Source organism: Pseudorca crassidens, chromosome 2 (genome assembly GCF_039906515.1).
Source record: "Pseudorca crassidens isolate mPseCra1 chromosome 2, mPseCra1.hap1, whole genome shotgun sequence".
Taxonomy (NCBI): Eukaryota; Metazoa; Chordata; class Mammalia; order Artiodactyla; family Delphinidae; genus Pseudorca; species Pseudorca crassidens.
Genome location: NC_090297.1, coordinates 100020973 through 100036537, shown reverse-complemented (window position 1 = coordinate 100036537; position 15565 = coordinate 100020973). Strand labels below are relative to the sequence as shown.

General features: G+C 49.6%; 1 protein-coding gene across 9 annotated transcripts in view; it reads left to right on the top strand.

The window, feature by feature from the left end:
* The window catches only part of SYT6 (synaptotagmin 6), a 58796-nt gene extending 43955 nt beyond the window's left edge, over positions 1–14841 (top strand). For 3 of the 9 annotated variants that reach the window (XM_067727339.1, XM_067727334.1, XM_067727335.1), the window contains exons 4-7: positions 2204–2324; positions 6792–6963; positions 8174–8324; positions 13601–14841. In XM_067727339.1, the coding sequence (XP_067583440.1) occupies positions 2204–2324; positions 6792–6963; positions 8174–8324; positions 13601–13672 (516 nt within the window). In that variant the 3' untranslated portion in view covers positions 13673–14841. Of the gene's footprint in view, positions 1–2203; positions 2325–6791; positions 6964–8173; positions 8325–11854; positions 11923–13600 lie in introns of all 9 variants that reach the window. The other 6 variants (XR_010941005.1, XR_010941007.1, XR_010941004.1 and 3 more) reach the window with 3 other exon arrangements.
* Positions 14842–15565: the final 724 nt, after the last annotated feature.

The window sequence follows — 15565 nt, the reverse complement described above, 5'->3', positions numbered from 1 at the left end:
CAGCCAGGTGCACTGCTGACCCGACCCCTGCTGCGTGAGGGGACAGTTATACACCCACAGCACCTGTCATGGGCCACTTCCTGTGTCTCCCTGAGGGAGAGGGAGATCCTGGTGCCTTCTTTTAATTGGTTACACCCCACTAAACATGGTGCCTCTAGCAGGTTCTCGGCAAATACAAACAGAAGAACAGGTGAAGTTGTGGTCTAAGGTCTAGAGGAGCCAGGGTTACCTTGAGGTGCTCCCTAGGTGGGCTGGGAGGGCGTTGCTCTCCTAAGGGTCGGAGTCCAGCTGTGTCTCCCACCAGCCACGCAAGCCTGGTCAGGACTTTACACCCAAGTTTAAACACTGAATTCTTCTCTGTGAGATGGAGGGAATAATGCCAATGCACCCTGCCTTGCACAGTGGCTGTGAGCCTCAGAGGTGGAGCTGCCCGTCACAGAAGAGCTTCGTGGGGCACAGGAGCTCGTGGGTGATGGTCTTGGCTCTTGTGCTGGGGTGGGGGGGTGGGGGTAGCTCTCTCTACGCTGTGTCCAGCTCTGCCCCAGCCAGACACCACCCTTCCACCCCTCACATCCACCCCCAATACCCCCGCCCCCTCCACCTCTTCACCCAGGGAGCCGGGAGGATTCACCTGCTACTCCTGGGATTTGATTCACCAGTGGGTTAAAAAAGGACAAATCCTGGGCTAGGGAAAGGGTGGGTATCAGTGCCACCTAGGGGAGAGCATTGAGACCACAGGCTCTGGAAGGGGTGGTGGGTTATTCTCCAGGTGAGGCCAAGTATCAGGGGTCTCTTGGAGTCCCCAGTAGAGGGTGTTTCTCTGTGAGGAGAAGGGACAAGAAACTTGGAGCCACCCTTGACTGCGCTCTTTCTCAAAAGTCACCTCCTCCAGGAGGCCTCCCCGGCTACCCTGTCTAAAATTTCAACAACTATAGCCTCACCCATGAGCATTTCATATCCTGTTTCCCTGCCTTATTTTTTTCTCCTTGATCCTTTTTACCAACTTACTTACCATCTTTCTTGCCCTTTGTCCTATTAAAATGTAAGCTCCGTTAGAGCAGCGATTTTTGTCTATTTTGTTCTTTTCCATATCTCCAGTTCCCAGAGCAACACCTGGCACATAGCAGGTGCTCAATTACTACTTGTTGACTGACTGAATGAGTGAACAAATGGATATCTGCATCTGAAATCAGAGCCAGCCCAAACCCCGACCTCCTCTTCTTCTACCCTGGGTCTGGGAGATTTAAGAGGGGAAACACCTCCATGTCTTGGAGCCCCACGTCAGCCTCAGAGCCCGAGGGAGAGGTTTTGCAGTGACAGCACCCTCCTCCACCAGACGTGGCACAGGAAGAGAAGGCAGTCCAGCGGGGTGCTGTTTAATTCAACAGCTGGACACGCTTACCATCTTTGACATTTTCCTATTCCCTGTTGCTCAGAAACTTCCTAGGATTGGGATCCCTGGTCATGACGATTCTAGGGGCAGGAGAGGCAGCAGAGAGTGTGCTCCATGCTGGGCTCACTTCTGAAGCATGACCACATTTAAGGACAAAGCCGATCCAAGCCCTGGCACAAACTTGGAATGACGCGTGTACGTCTTCTTGGTCAGCACATATCCTGGGCAGGTCCTGATTCCCTGTGCTTCCACACTGAAGCCTGGAAGTTGGAGTGCTAGATGTGTTTCAGGAGAGGCAAGGAAGCTGCCAAAGCAGAGGGACTCACAAAGAATGACTGAGCTGAGAGCTAGAACCAGATATGTGGGGAGAGGGGACCCCTGATGGCCAGAGCGGGTCTTGTACAGAATACTGTCATGATCCCAGGCCAGGCAGGGTGGGGAGTCAAGGGGTCCAGTGACTGAGAAGGGTAAGTTGGAGAATAGGGCTGGGCCCCAAAAGGCCTGGTGGTCTGGAGGCTGCAGCCAAAGGGCAGAGGTAGGGCAGGTGAGGCCAAAGCAGGAGGGGGAGGACAAGGACCAGAGTCTGATCAGAGCTCAGAAGGAATACTGCAGGGGACAGATTCTGCTGAAGACCCAGCGTTGTTATCATTGCCTTTTATACCCAGTTACTCTCAGCATAGAGGCCAGAACGTCAGGCCTTAAAGACATAGCGCTCTCCCTCAGAGAGCCTTCTCCTGGGCTCCGGAGCAGCCCTGCAGCTGCACTGGAGCTGCGTGCCCCTCATCTGCCCTCTTGTCTGCTTCTTTGCAGGAAAGCGTGGATTTGGGAGAGATCATGTTCTCCCTCTGCTACCTGCCCACAGCAGGCAGGCTCACCCTCACTGTGATCAAATGTCGGAACCTCAAGGCGATGGACATCACAGGCTACTCAGGTACCTCTCCTACCCGAGTGCTGGCCAAGTGGCCTGCCAGCAGCCTAGATATTAGGATGTGGAGAGATGTTCAGAGAGAAGGGGGAAGAATTGTCAGTATTCTTCGAACAGGAGCACAGCCCTGCAGGCAAATGGTCTGGCTTTGAATTCCAGTTCTGCCCCTTCCTTGTGGTGTAATGCTTTGGTTTCCTGATCTGGGAAAAAAAGAAAAAAAAAAACTTACACAGGTTGCTTTAAGGATAAACGAGTTAATTCAAGTAAATGCTTAGAAATGTGCCAGATACATAATAAGCAGTCAGTAGATATTGGCTATTACTATCATTCTTTCTCTTTGAGGATGGAGAGAATAAGAAGCAAATAAATAGGTGAAAAAATTAAGGAACATCTTTCTAGTTTGTGTGAGGCCTCAGGACTTCCAAGGGTTATGTCAAGTTTGAGTGTCTTAAGTGTTTGTAGGTCCAACGCAGCGATGGCAGCCCTGCAGACCGAGTCAAAGGAACAGAGGCGCTGAAAAGCAAAGTGCACTTGTATCTGAGGCTTTCCTGCAGGGCTCTGGGCCTCTGTCTCAGCACCAGGAGAGCTGCTAGGTACAGCAGGAGAAAGAAGTCCTGTTCTAGTAACCGAGGAGATGCTGGTTTGGACGCAGCCTCAGAGCCTGCAGGCTGGACCCGGCGTCAGAGGTTTGATCCTTTTCCACGATTCTGCAAGTCATTGTCAGAGAAGGTTTTTGAGTTTTGATATAACAGAGGAGTCCCAGGAGCCTCCTTCCCCGTGTCGGCTCAAGTTAGCCCAAGGGATGGGGTAGAGCATCCCAGAGAGCAGGCACGTAGAACCGCCTGGGCTGCACTTAGTAGCAAATGCAGGGAAAGGCTTGGTTTGTTTCCCTAGACCCCTACCCAAGAGGCTCTTCTGGAGATCCCAGTTAGCGATATAAATCCACTCCACAGGTGCCTCTGAACTTGGCTGGCAGTATATGGAAGAGGTTTCCTTTTACTCATTAATTATTTCCTTAGTGTAATCACAGTTGCCATAAAGAGGTGACCGGTCTAGCTGAAAACATCTGGGCCCAGGCCCAACCTAGTGCATTTGGAAGAAGATGAGATATTAGGCCTTGAAATATGAGGTTTCAGGGAAGGGTGGTCAAGAAACGCTGAAGTAAGGTGTATCTGTGGTGGCTTTGAATCCCTCAGAGCCTCTGCTCCCAGCCCGCACTGTCTCTCTGCAACACTCATACCTTCCAGGCCAAAAGCTGCCCCAGATAGCGCCTGACCCAATGCCTCTAGCACCTGCCCTGACGCCTCTCCTTCCACTGAAGCTACCACCACACATCAGGATGTGGTGAGGAGCTTAAAGAACCTCTTCCGACACGTGCAAAGCTCTTAGGCAGAGCAAGCTGGCTTCCTCCAAAAATACAACCAACGTAGATTGCATTTTAATATCAAAATAAGTGTGTGCAGGGACAGAAATTCACTGAGGACGCTCAAGACTGCTGAAGGAAATAGGATTTTGCTACCCAAGTCCCCACACTATCTTCTCTGGTGTAATTAAATTGATGTGCTAGAGAGACAGCTTACAGCGAAGCCGCCAAGGCAATCGTAAAGGCTGTTCCACATCAGAGGGTTGGGGGTGAGAGACTTTTCTCACGCTAAGTTCTAACCTCCCTCTCATGATTGCCTCTCTTTTCTACCTGGGTTTGGAATCTGGTATTAAATCTCAGCTTGATTCTGAAAATTCAGGGGTTCTCTTTTTGCTAGGGATTTCTATTTTGTTCATTGAGGTAAGCAAGTGTCTGGGACAGTTCATGGAACACACTAAGCATTGAATAAGTATGTATTGAAGGATGAATGAATGAATGAATTTATAGGCTAAAGAACTTTGTGGGGACACACCTGCCAGGGGCTTCTCAAACTAGATCTCCTGTTTTGGAGGGTAAGTTTGAGGTTGCCTTCAGCCCGGACTGCTTTGATGTTGGACTAAACTAGGGAGTGGATGTTCTTGATTTATATGACTTTGACCTCTAAAACCAAGGATCTTCCTATTCTCCTCGATCTAAACTAGTCGTGAATCAATTCTTTAAACCTATCCACTAGAACCATGACAATAAAAAATAATACAAAATAATAATAAGGATCAGTATACCCCAAAGGGATGGTGAGTGAGTGAACACATCCATCTCTGCCACATCTGGTCCTACTGCTTTGAGTCTAATGGTTACAAATGTAAACTTTGGAGTCAGAGCTAAGTTGAAATCTTAGGCAAGTTTCTTAATCTCTCAAACCTCAATTTCCCTATGTAGAAGAGGGGGATGATGAATATTTTATAGGGTTGACATGAAGTTTAACTGACATGATATGTGTAAATCTCTTAGTGTGGTGCCTGACACATACTGCATGCTGAATTATGATGGCCCTCATGACAAGGAGGCTGAAACACACGGCTGGTCGTTGTGCCCCCTCCCTCAGCTGCATAAACATCATTGGCTGCAGGAGAGGAAAGGGCCTCAGAGGTCGTCTGGAGCCAGCATTCCATTAGAAGCACAGGCTTCTGCCCTAGAGCAAAAACCCTAAGGAAGAGTCCTCTCTCTGCTTAGCCTCTTGTTGATGGTGAGAGTATGGGTTCCTTCAAGGGAAACACCCACTGAATTTTATAAATTAGATACGCCTCATACGAGTGAATAGAGGTGGGGAAGGAAGCTGAGAATCTCCCAGCTAGTCATCAGGCATTTGCCTAGTGGCCCGTGGGACAGGTGGCTCTGTCACATCTTTCCAAGCCTGGCGACATGGAGGTTTGCTCCGCTGTGGGTGTGTATGGAACTAGGCATGGCAGGGGATGAGGCAGCACTTGGGCAGCCTCAAGCCTGAAGACGCTTTCCAAGGCAATGTTCACACTTCAGGAGCATAGAGGTTGCCAAGTTAACAACAGGCCTCGGAGGTAGCTACCCCACCCATCTGCTTGGACCTCAACACGGTCCGGGGTGTATCCATAGGGAATGGAGCCTGCGGACACGAGAAAGCTATCTCACAGCAGTTCTAGGAACTCCTCCTTCCTTTTTACTGAACGTCCTCCTGAGAGAGAACCCTTGCAAATGGGTCGTCAGAGACAGCAGGGTGATTAAACACCTCATGGTCTCCCCAGGTACCCCATAAACCCAAGTGCCCCCATGGCTAAGGCACAGCTGCTGCTGTCACGTTGGTGAGTCCGTAGCACATGTGGGCATCTACAGAACTGCCTTTAAGGCTTGAGTTTCTGATCCCATGTCACAGGTCTCTGTAGCTTCCCCAAAGCTGTGCACCTCTTCCGCCACCTGAACAATTTCCCAGGGAGCATGAGCGCCTCGTTGGGTAATTGGGTGCCCAGGAGATAGAGTCATACGCCTGTGAATGAGGAGCTGGGAGCTGCTGCTTGGTCCGCACCTCCTGACAGAGTCACAGGAGCCCTGGCTTCTGGGCAAGCAGGTGTCTCAGCACATCGGTGTCTCAAAAGCTGTTATTACCTGTGTGTTGCCCTCCCGTTTCTTGAGTTGTGCAGCATAAATAACAGTTATGACGGTGACTGAGACACCAGAGCGATGAGATACAATCGGTGTCACTTCACTTGGATGAGTAGAAAATTTCAGGGTAGGAAGCTGACCATGAAATACCCATTCAGAAAACTAAAGAAGGGACAAGGATGGGAGGCGCGTGGGAGGTCAGTAAAAAGACATCTCCTCGAGGGCTGGATCCAAGATCCCACTGAGAGATGAAATGGCAGCCGGCCACCCTGAGTCCCAGGAGGCTGCCTCCCTCAGTCCCCCGGCCACGGCACCCTCCTCCTCCACTGCCCAGAGTGGGCACAAACAGCTTCCGGGGAGGCAGAGAGCAGGGCTCCTACCCACTCCCTGATGCCAGATGGAAATGAGCTTGATGGGACAATGAGACCCATAATCCTGTCCTCAGGTAGGGAGGACCGGACAAGCATCGTGACTGTCGCTGTTCATTTACTCTGTCTCATTGCTACTCCTTGGGTGTCATCGATTCTATTTTTACCCACTTTATGCTTTGGTTAATAATGCTGACAAGACCCCCCAGAGAAAAGGCTGCAAGTAGGTGAAGGGAACAGAGTGCCTTTGTTTAGCTTCCCCACCCTTTGGAGCCGGCCAGCCAACCATAGAGTTGAGATTTAGTGAACTGCATACCCACGGGCAAGTATCCTGTCTGATGTGGGGCCAGCTTCCCCATTAGTGGAAGTCCGTTAAGCACTCTGCTAAGAAGCCTGAGGTCACCAAAGACTCTGTGTTTATTAAGCGCAGAGCATCTGCAGAGACAGGTGTGCTACCTAAATACAAGGTGGTTTAATTATTTTAACAACCCACTGATACCATCTGAGAATAACAGTAGGTCTGGGGCTTCCATCCTTCTGCTGCACAGGATGTTTAAGGACATCTGTTTAACAGGCTCCCTTCCCTTCTCACTGCCCCCATTGGCACAGATCCATACGTCAAAGTGTCCCTGCTTTGTGACGGGCGGAGACTGAAGAAGAAGAAAACCACCATAAAGAAGAACACCCTCAACCCCGTCTACAACGAGGCCATCATCTTTGACATTCCCCCGGAGAATATGGATCAAGTCAGTCTGCTCATCTCGGTCATGGATTATGATAGGTAGGTACAGGTCCCTGAGGGCCACGATTCCCTGCCCCTCGTCCCCACCTCAGTGCAGCACAGGGCTCTCGGACCTTGGACCTTGTGGTTCATGGCTCAGACACTCATTGGTCTCAAATCTGGCCCCACCCAAGGAGGGCACAGGAGTTTGAGGAAAAGCATGGCTTCCCCGCCAAAGTAGAAGCTCAAGCTTCACTTCCCAATGGGCTCATTTCCATCAGGGGCTGCCCCACCCATCAATTTCCCTGAATTCACCCCCGACTATTCCCATTCCTCCATCTGGCATCTGTCCTTTAGAATCCCGCCCACCCCCCTCCCCCCATCCTCTCCATTTCCACTGCTGCTACCACTCCCACTTGGGGATGTCTGTGCAGCCCTCCTAGCTGACCCCTGCCTCCATCACTTCCTGCCTCAACCCAGCCAACATACCAAGGCACACCTTCCTAAAAGACCACTTTGTTCCTGGGCCTGCCCCTCTCAAGAACCATCAGTAGCTCCTGCTGTCTGGACAAGCTCTTCCCCTGGACTCTCGAGACCTTCCAGATCTGGACCCAGCACATCCATCCAACTTGATTTCCCCCACCTTGTATGTGTTTCTTCTCCACCACTTTCCAAATCCTGCCTCCCCGTCAAGGCTCGCTCAAACACATTCTCCAACTACGTCAGCCACTGTGACTCCTTCTCTCCAGGTGTCACTTTCACTGAAGGAGAAAAAAAACATGCAGTAAAGCCTCAATCCAGGATCTTTAGCACAAGTTCCCAGACATAGTAGATGCTGGGTGAACAAATATGAGTGATGATTGATGTTCTTACTGAGCGAATAAATCACATCACAGCCGCTAGGTATGGAGAAATGGTACTCAGAGCAGGTTGATTTATTTCCCAATAGCGCTAATGTCTCAAGTGCTCGCTGAGTCAAATAAAGGAAGAGACTTAAACTCTCCCACTCCCCAGAGTCAGGCCATCTGCCCACCATTCCTGAGATTCCAAACAAGTTGAGAACATTTTGCTCATCTGTCTGTGTCCAATGTCCACCCAGGGAGGCTGGGCAGTATTTCACCGCCGCTGGCACCCTGAGGGCCTGCCAAGCATCTGTTTACAGAGCTCAGTATTCTGAGTTAGACCTGGGGGGCTGAGACCGAGACCGCGGGACTTCCCTTTCTGAGAGCATGTCTGGTCACCGATGCCGGGCCCTTTGTTTCTCCCTTAGAGTGGGCCACAACGAGATCATAGGAGTCTGTCGTGTGGGGATCAGTGCCGAAGGCCTGGGCAGGGACCACTGGAACGAGATGCTGGCATACCCGCGGAAGCCCATCGCACACTGGCACTCCTTGGTGGAGGTAAAGAAATCCTTCAGAGAGGTGGGTGAGGTCACGCTTGGCCCTTGGCATGTTTGCTGCATGGCAGCGTGGGCTGGAGAATGGCAGTTGGCTGCCGTGAGACCTCGCCTTTGTGGGTCCTTGGGGGGCACTGGTGGGGGGGGCATACATGCTTCTCACCCAGGGTGTAACAGGCAGAAAGGAAACGGGGGAAGATGGTGGGAAACTGCTTGACAAAAAGCCTTTGATGTTGAGTATATTGAAAGTGACACTGAGTTCAAAACAGAAAAGAAAAACTTGGAGGAAGCCTTCCCGGCAGCTCACTGTGCCAGGCCCAGAATGCTTCCACGAAGTCCCTGAGCCAAGTCAGTCCTTTCAGAGAGAGCCCCAAGAGGGTGAGATCAGAACTTGGCAAGAAATTCTACCCCTGTCGAAGCAGTAAGTTCCCTGAGGCTCTAGCCAGACAGTCCTGGGGCAGTTCTCGCCACGTGGATGGAGCTGGCCAGAGAGAGGATCCTACCCTCGTGAACGTTGCTTCTCCCCGTTGTTGGAGAAGAGAGTGTGGCTTCAAGGTGGCCCAGTTTCCAGCCGGATCCTAACAGAGACGTAATGGACACAGCACTGCCTGGGAGTCCCGAGACTTGGGCTCCAGCCCTGGACCTTTCCAGCTTGCAGCATAATCTTGAGCTAGTTATTGGTCTCTCAGCTGCAAAGAAAATGTTCCTTCCAGTGACACAAGCCTGCCCCACCTCCACCAAACAGCACCAATTTAAGATCCTGCCGTTCATCACCTTGGTGGTCCTCCGGCCGGCTTTTTCTTAAATGGTTTGGGACATGGGGGTAGCCGAGCAAGTTTTAAACCTCATCTTATTACTTCCACCCATATCCTAGAAAGCCGGGTGATCATTCACTCATTTTAATAGGTTTCCAGCCAGGGAGTCTAGAGAGTTGTATAAAAATTGGAAAATCTACTAATAAAAAAATAAGCCACATGGCCCCTCAGCTTAAAAGCAGCGTAACCCCTTCCCCGTGTTCTATGACACAGAAAATGTGTGGGCAGCAAACCCAGAGGATCCGCCGTCTCCTCTTCCCTCTCAGGGTGGTCAAGCCTGCTGGCCAGCAGCGCGAGGCTTCACATTTCTGTCTGGTGTTTGCCTTGGTTTTACCACAGCTGTGGAGCTTTAATGAGTGAGGCCAGTCCCTCAGCTCCTGGGCTCCCCTTTCTTCCAGAAGGCCCTCTCTGCAGGGTGTGGGTGAGGTACACACAACCAGCCTGCACCTACACAGGAGGCAGCCAGTGGGCATCCAGCACCTCACCGACTGCACGGCTGATTCAGTCTAGAGAGGGGGTGTGGCACCCCTCCTTTTAAAATCCTTTGCAGATATTTAAGGATAGAATAAGTATACTAAAACGTTCAGGATGGCGTGGGGCAGGGGCAAGGAATGGGAGCTGAGAGGCCTCTGATGGGCTGCAGGGCCTCAGGCACCTCACTGCCCCACCTGGTCTTCAGTTTCCTGGTTGGTAAAATGAGGGGGGTGGGCTCCTCCCATCTCAGCTTTTCTAGGAAACTCTGGCCCAAAATGACAGGACAACAGGTGGCAGGTGAGCCCACAACTTGCATCGCCTTTCTGACCTTGAAGCTGCAATAATCCATTGCTGTTACCTGGTTAGTCTGGCCACACAGACTGGAGTAACCAGCCAACAGTGGCTGGAGATGGGGCTGAGGTGCAGGGTAGCACAGAGGGGCTGGGGCTCAGCCCCAGCATCGCTCTCCATGACGAATACCACCTAATTAAGCCCAATAATTGATTTCAAGTCCTGTTGCTTTGAGAACTCCAACTCACTGGTCCAGACTACAAAAGAAAGATAAAGTAGAACCAAGTCCTTGAAAATGAATATTTGATAAGACAGAAAAGGGAAAGTAACAGTATATGGAAAACGGAAAGAGAATAAATTGATTCATATCCTTTGGGTTTACTTTTTTCTTGACCTCGCACACCAAGTTCCCGAGACTTTCCCTTCCCCCACTCCCTGGCCTTCCATTTTCTGCTCAGCTGATCATTTCTCTGTGTGAAGAAGCTGAAAATGACATTCATCTTGGCGACTTAGGATTTCTTCAGTACAAATTTGTAAAAATGTGTACCTGCACTTTTTAGCATCCACAGTTTAAGTACCTGTATAGAGATGCATCTAAAAACCACTAGGGTAACATTAAATACACCCTCTTTGTGTTCATGTGATGCATTGTACTTGAACATTTATCATCTCAATCATCCTTAGAGCTCCTGCCTTCTTTTTGGTCCTGTTCTGGACACTGAGCAAGAACCTTGCTCTTGGAGCTTGTTTCTCCCATTTGTATAATACATACAAAACTCTTATTCTCCCCCTCCTGGGAAGATAAGTGGCATCATATCTAGAAAGCACTATATTTATATTCTACCTTTCTTAGAGGAGTTTCAAGTGCTGTGATCATTTCTTTTTTTTTCTTTTTCCTCTCACTGTTGTGGCCTCTCCCGTTGCGGAGCACAGGCTCCGGACGCGCAGGCTCAGCGGCCATGGCTCACGGGCCCAGCCGCTCCGCGGCACATGGGATCTTCCCGGACCGGGGCACAAACCTGTGTCCCCTGCATCGGCAGGCGGACTCTCAACCACTGCACCACCAGGGAAGCCCTCATTTCTTTTTTATTAACGAGAACAGAGGGCACCATACTGGCTTGTTTGTTTGGAGTTTTAAAATTAGGTTGAAGGAACAATTTAACTGAAAAGGTATTTTTCCCTGCTGGGGTTTTTTCATGAATAAAAATTGATTAAGCCACAGTGAGCATCCTTCCCCAGCAGAGGCTGTGGCCTCTTTCCTCTCAGCACTCCTGCCCAATGCTACGTGCTGTCGCTGTCACCACACACACAGCCCACGTTGACCAGCGATCTTCTCCAAGGCGGTTTACTATGAAGGGTCAAATTCAGATCATCTGCCAGAGATTTTATATCTCTGTTGGAATGTCACACATTTCAGAACAATAAAAGATCTCACTGGACCACAGCCGCCCTTGAATAATCATCCTCATTGGTGTCCCGGAGACCAATTCATGCTATTTCAGAGCCACCATGATAAGCCTGCAGGAACCATTCATCTTCCCGTTGTCCAGGAACCCCATCTCCTCCCTCTGTTTATCCTCACAGGAAAAATCAGGGGCTGGCAGGGGAGCCCGTGTGCCTTCTTCATGTGTCCTGGATAAACAATTATGCTCCGTGTGACTTCTCTTTGAGCTATTATATAAAGGAAGAAAGATGTACTCTGTGTAGCCCTTTCTTTTTCTCCTCCTCTGAGCTGGCCTATCAGTCGGGTTGTTTAAGAGGCATGCTTACCCAGGGGAGAAGCCCGTAATTACAATGTACCTTTCACCGACATTAAAGGTTGTAACAGAAAAAGCAGAAGCTCTAAAATGAAGATCTGTTAAATGAAAGCATTAGTAATCATCTTATGTCACCTTCTGGTTAAGAAACACTTGAGTCAGAAGAGTCACAGTGGGCTCAAAAACCAGGCATTTATTTATGTAAAATATTTCACCAGGGAAACCCTCGCTTGTGATTTCACTCACGTGGATGCTGCAATCAGAGAGACTGCCACCGGAGTTAGGAGTAAGTACCTGGTATGGCACCAAAGAGGTTAGGTTTCTTATTCCATTGTGTGTCTCCTTCTTCTCCTGATGTGGCCAGGTGCAAAGGTGGCCACAGGATGGAGCGGAGGGAACACTGAGTGTGGACGGAGTTAGGAGACCTGGCCTCAGATCCTGGCTCTGCTCCTAACGAGCTGTGCGTTGACTCCTCTGTGTCTTGGTTTTCTTATCTGCAAGAACAAAAGAGCTAGCCTCGATGATCCCCCAGGCCTGCCTCCGGGTTTCGCATGCTAAGATTGCTCAGGCCCAGGCCACGCTATGGTGGTCATCAATACCTGCCTGTCCAGCCTTTGATTACTTGTAAAGATCTTCAGGTTGGCCTGCCCAGTGGGTACTAAGGGACCATGAAGGACCGAGCCTGGGGACAGGTGACAGAGGCTTTCCTAAGAGCCAGGAACATGAAAGCAATCAGCAGGTCTGGGTCTCTCCTCTGCGTTGTGGGTTCCCACAGGAGATGCTGGAAGGGATGGTCTAATCCTTAAGTGGCTTGGCTCTGTCTAGAAAGGGCTGTGTTGTGAGGTGTGGGGTGGAGAAGGGACCACGTCCTTCCCCATCCTACCCCTACACATAACACAGAGGTGTAGTCCACTTCTCCTCAGCCCCATCCCTCCACATGGAGACCCCAAAAACCCATGAGAAGCAAAAGGGGCTGCACTTCAGGTTCAGAAAGGCCATCTCACCCACGTACCTAACTTCTCTCCCTGGAGCCTTGTCCCGCAGGCACCTAGGAGAGTATGGCATCTCCTCTGCTCACAGAAAGGATGGAGTGAGCAGTGGACACTGACTTGCTTTGAAGTTATACAGTCACCAGACGGCTCTGGAATATTCACAGGGTCAGATCCTTGTCCAGAAAACATGGCTCCAGCTTTGCCTGGCTTTTCAATGTAGAGAAGGGTTCGATGGTCCAAGCGTGGGTCATCCACCCTCAGCCCTCTCCTCACTCCATTACACCTCATTACATCACCATCTTCACAGAGGGGTTAGAGTCGGGCTGAGGGGGTGGCAGCCTGTGAGACAGGAGAGGGAGGAAAAGAAAGGTGGAGGCACCCGAAAGGGCAGGGGGCTGCCATCTCCTCCCACCTCTTCACAAGTTGAGTGTGAAGTCCCCCCGGGAAGCACTCAGACTGAAGAGGAGAGCCCAGCGCTGAAGCGAGATCAGGGCTTTAGCTGTACGAACAGCTCCCAGACAAACTGCTAAGAATTCACGATTGCAGGATCTTGGCCGTAAGGGCATACTCTGCAGACGGCCTCTTTCGCTGCTAACAAAATCCGATTTTCAGCGTGAAAAATGGCTGAAGCATTCAGAAATGGTCCAGTCATAGCACCTCATTAACTAACACACATGCACGCACGTGCACGCACGCACGTACGTGCACACACACACACCTGCACGCATGCATTCCACACGCTAGAGAAAGCTTTCATTATCTCTGCAGCAGGTCTTTTCTAAAAATCAGGCCTTCCAAACTAGAAGCTCGAAAGCTGGTCTCCTTACGTCTTTGCATGGCTAACAGCAAAATTCACGAAAGCTTATGAAAAGCCGGGAAAAGGTGAATTCAGTGCATGGGCCGGATGAGCTTCAAAAGTTGAAATATACATTCCCTTGGCAACGGGTAAGTGGCTTTTTCTCCTCTCCCCAGTGGCAGGGCCGAGCCGCCAGCTTCGACAGCGAGAGCTCGTGCCCGTCTCCGAGACCACCTCCGACACCCTGAGCTGCACGCGGGCCGGGCCACACCAACGAGACTCAGCAGGGTTCTTTTTGCACTTGTTCAACCGTCTAAACACAGTGTTGTGCAGCAGCGGCGGTAGGGGCAGTGCCTCTCACTCCAGAGTCTTAGCTGCCCCGTGTAGGTCAAGGCCGAGACAATTGTCGTGTGGTCAGATCTGTCTTAGTCTTTTCTGTCTCCCAAGGTGATGTTTTTCTGGTTCTTTCACTTTTTATGGATCTGCTGTCAGGAAGAAAAGAAGAGGAAAAAAAAAAAAAAAAAGAGGGGAGAGCCCTGACATTTGTTCTATTAAATACAGTGTAACATAGTCGTCTTTGAGGGGGAGGTGGTTTGAGTTTCTGAAATTTTGTGTCTCCACTGAACTCCCTAACCCCGGAGGAGAGGGAAGTGGGAGACGGGCAATGGCTACTTTGTTAAGTGGGCTTCAGCGAAGAGCCTTTACAAAGGCTACTGCTTACGACTCTTAGAAGCTCTTTGCTGATGTGACATAAACCGAGATGTGGACTCCTGGCCCCATGTTGAAATTGGGAGCATTCCGAGCTATCTGTGAACCTTCAGCTGGTCGTGCAGGGCTCCTCTCTCCCAGTCCTCGTGAATTGAACATGTCTTGATTCCTCATGGGAACTGAGTCACTTCCTTTAGGAATAATTCTGTTGAAACGAACATGCCCTATGTTTTCTGACGCGCCACAGTTAATGACCATATTTGTTTGAAAACAAGATCTTTGTTCTCAAAAATAACCTTCTTGTAAAAAAAAAAAAAAAAAGGAAGCACATATGTTCTGGAATGATTTCTGCGTTATACCTAGCTTTATAGTTCCATGAAGTATCAAGCAACTGTTTAAAATGCCTAAAGAGATCAAAGAAAAAACTACATAAAATGTTCTTTTCTGAATGGGAAGTTTTGAAATCCAAGGAATAGGTGTAGTCTTTTTATGAACAGTACCTTCTTGATTAAAACCAAGTCAGCTTAAGTCTATTTCAGCCCCCTAGATGCTAGGACAATGTTCATCTTAAACTTTAGTTCTATAGATTATAAAGGACTTTAGTGTTTGTTTCAGTGGTAGTGAAGGATTTTTTTTTTTTCTTTAGATCTCTACCGTAGGTCAAATTCAGTTTAGGAAAAAAGAATGTTTGAACTATTCTGTATTGTAATCGTCCATTTCTGTTGAGTTAATAGTGGCCTTCCCACCAACCCCCTAGAACTAGATTGATTTGCTCCATCTCAGTCTGTATAGCCCTGGTAGATGTGTGGGTGGGTTTTCACTTCAGTTTGTGGCTGTGAAATGCCAATTTCCAGAGCTGTGCGTGTGACTGCTGCTGAAGTCTGCTGAAGAAGCGCTTCCTTCAACAATGGCAGGTCAAGAACGTAAAAACTGTTCACACACCTTGTGTCTCACTCTTTACATATGTCACATGCTTTAGGAGCAGCGATTCAATAAAGTAACCCTTGTTTTAAGCCAAGTTATCAGGTTTCTGTGCTGATATAACTTTGGGTAGTGTCTCCTAAGTCCTAAAAATGACCAGATTGGGCAGGAGGTAACAGGATATCGTGGCAAAAGAAGTTTGCATCTTAAAACAATGGAGATAAACTGAGAATTCACCCTGTACTGAGCTTTAGGCTAGGGGCTAATGTGTCATTGGTGTAAAGATAAGTCTTGTGACTGACAGGCCTTCCCAGTCAAGTGGCCTTGCGGCTGGATGTTCTCTTGAGAGAAGAAACTCAAGGTCATGACAAGACTTCCAACAGGCCATGAACTTCATTCTGTTTCTTGACTCTAGAATGATCCCATCGAGATGGCCATCTCAATCATTGGGCAGGTGCTGGGGGTCCTGTAACTATGAAGGGGGCATTGACTTTCCAGCCTCATAGGGAGCC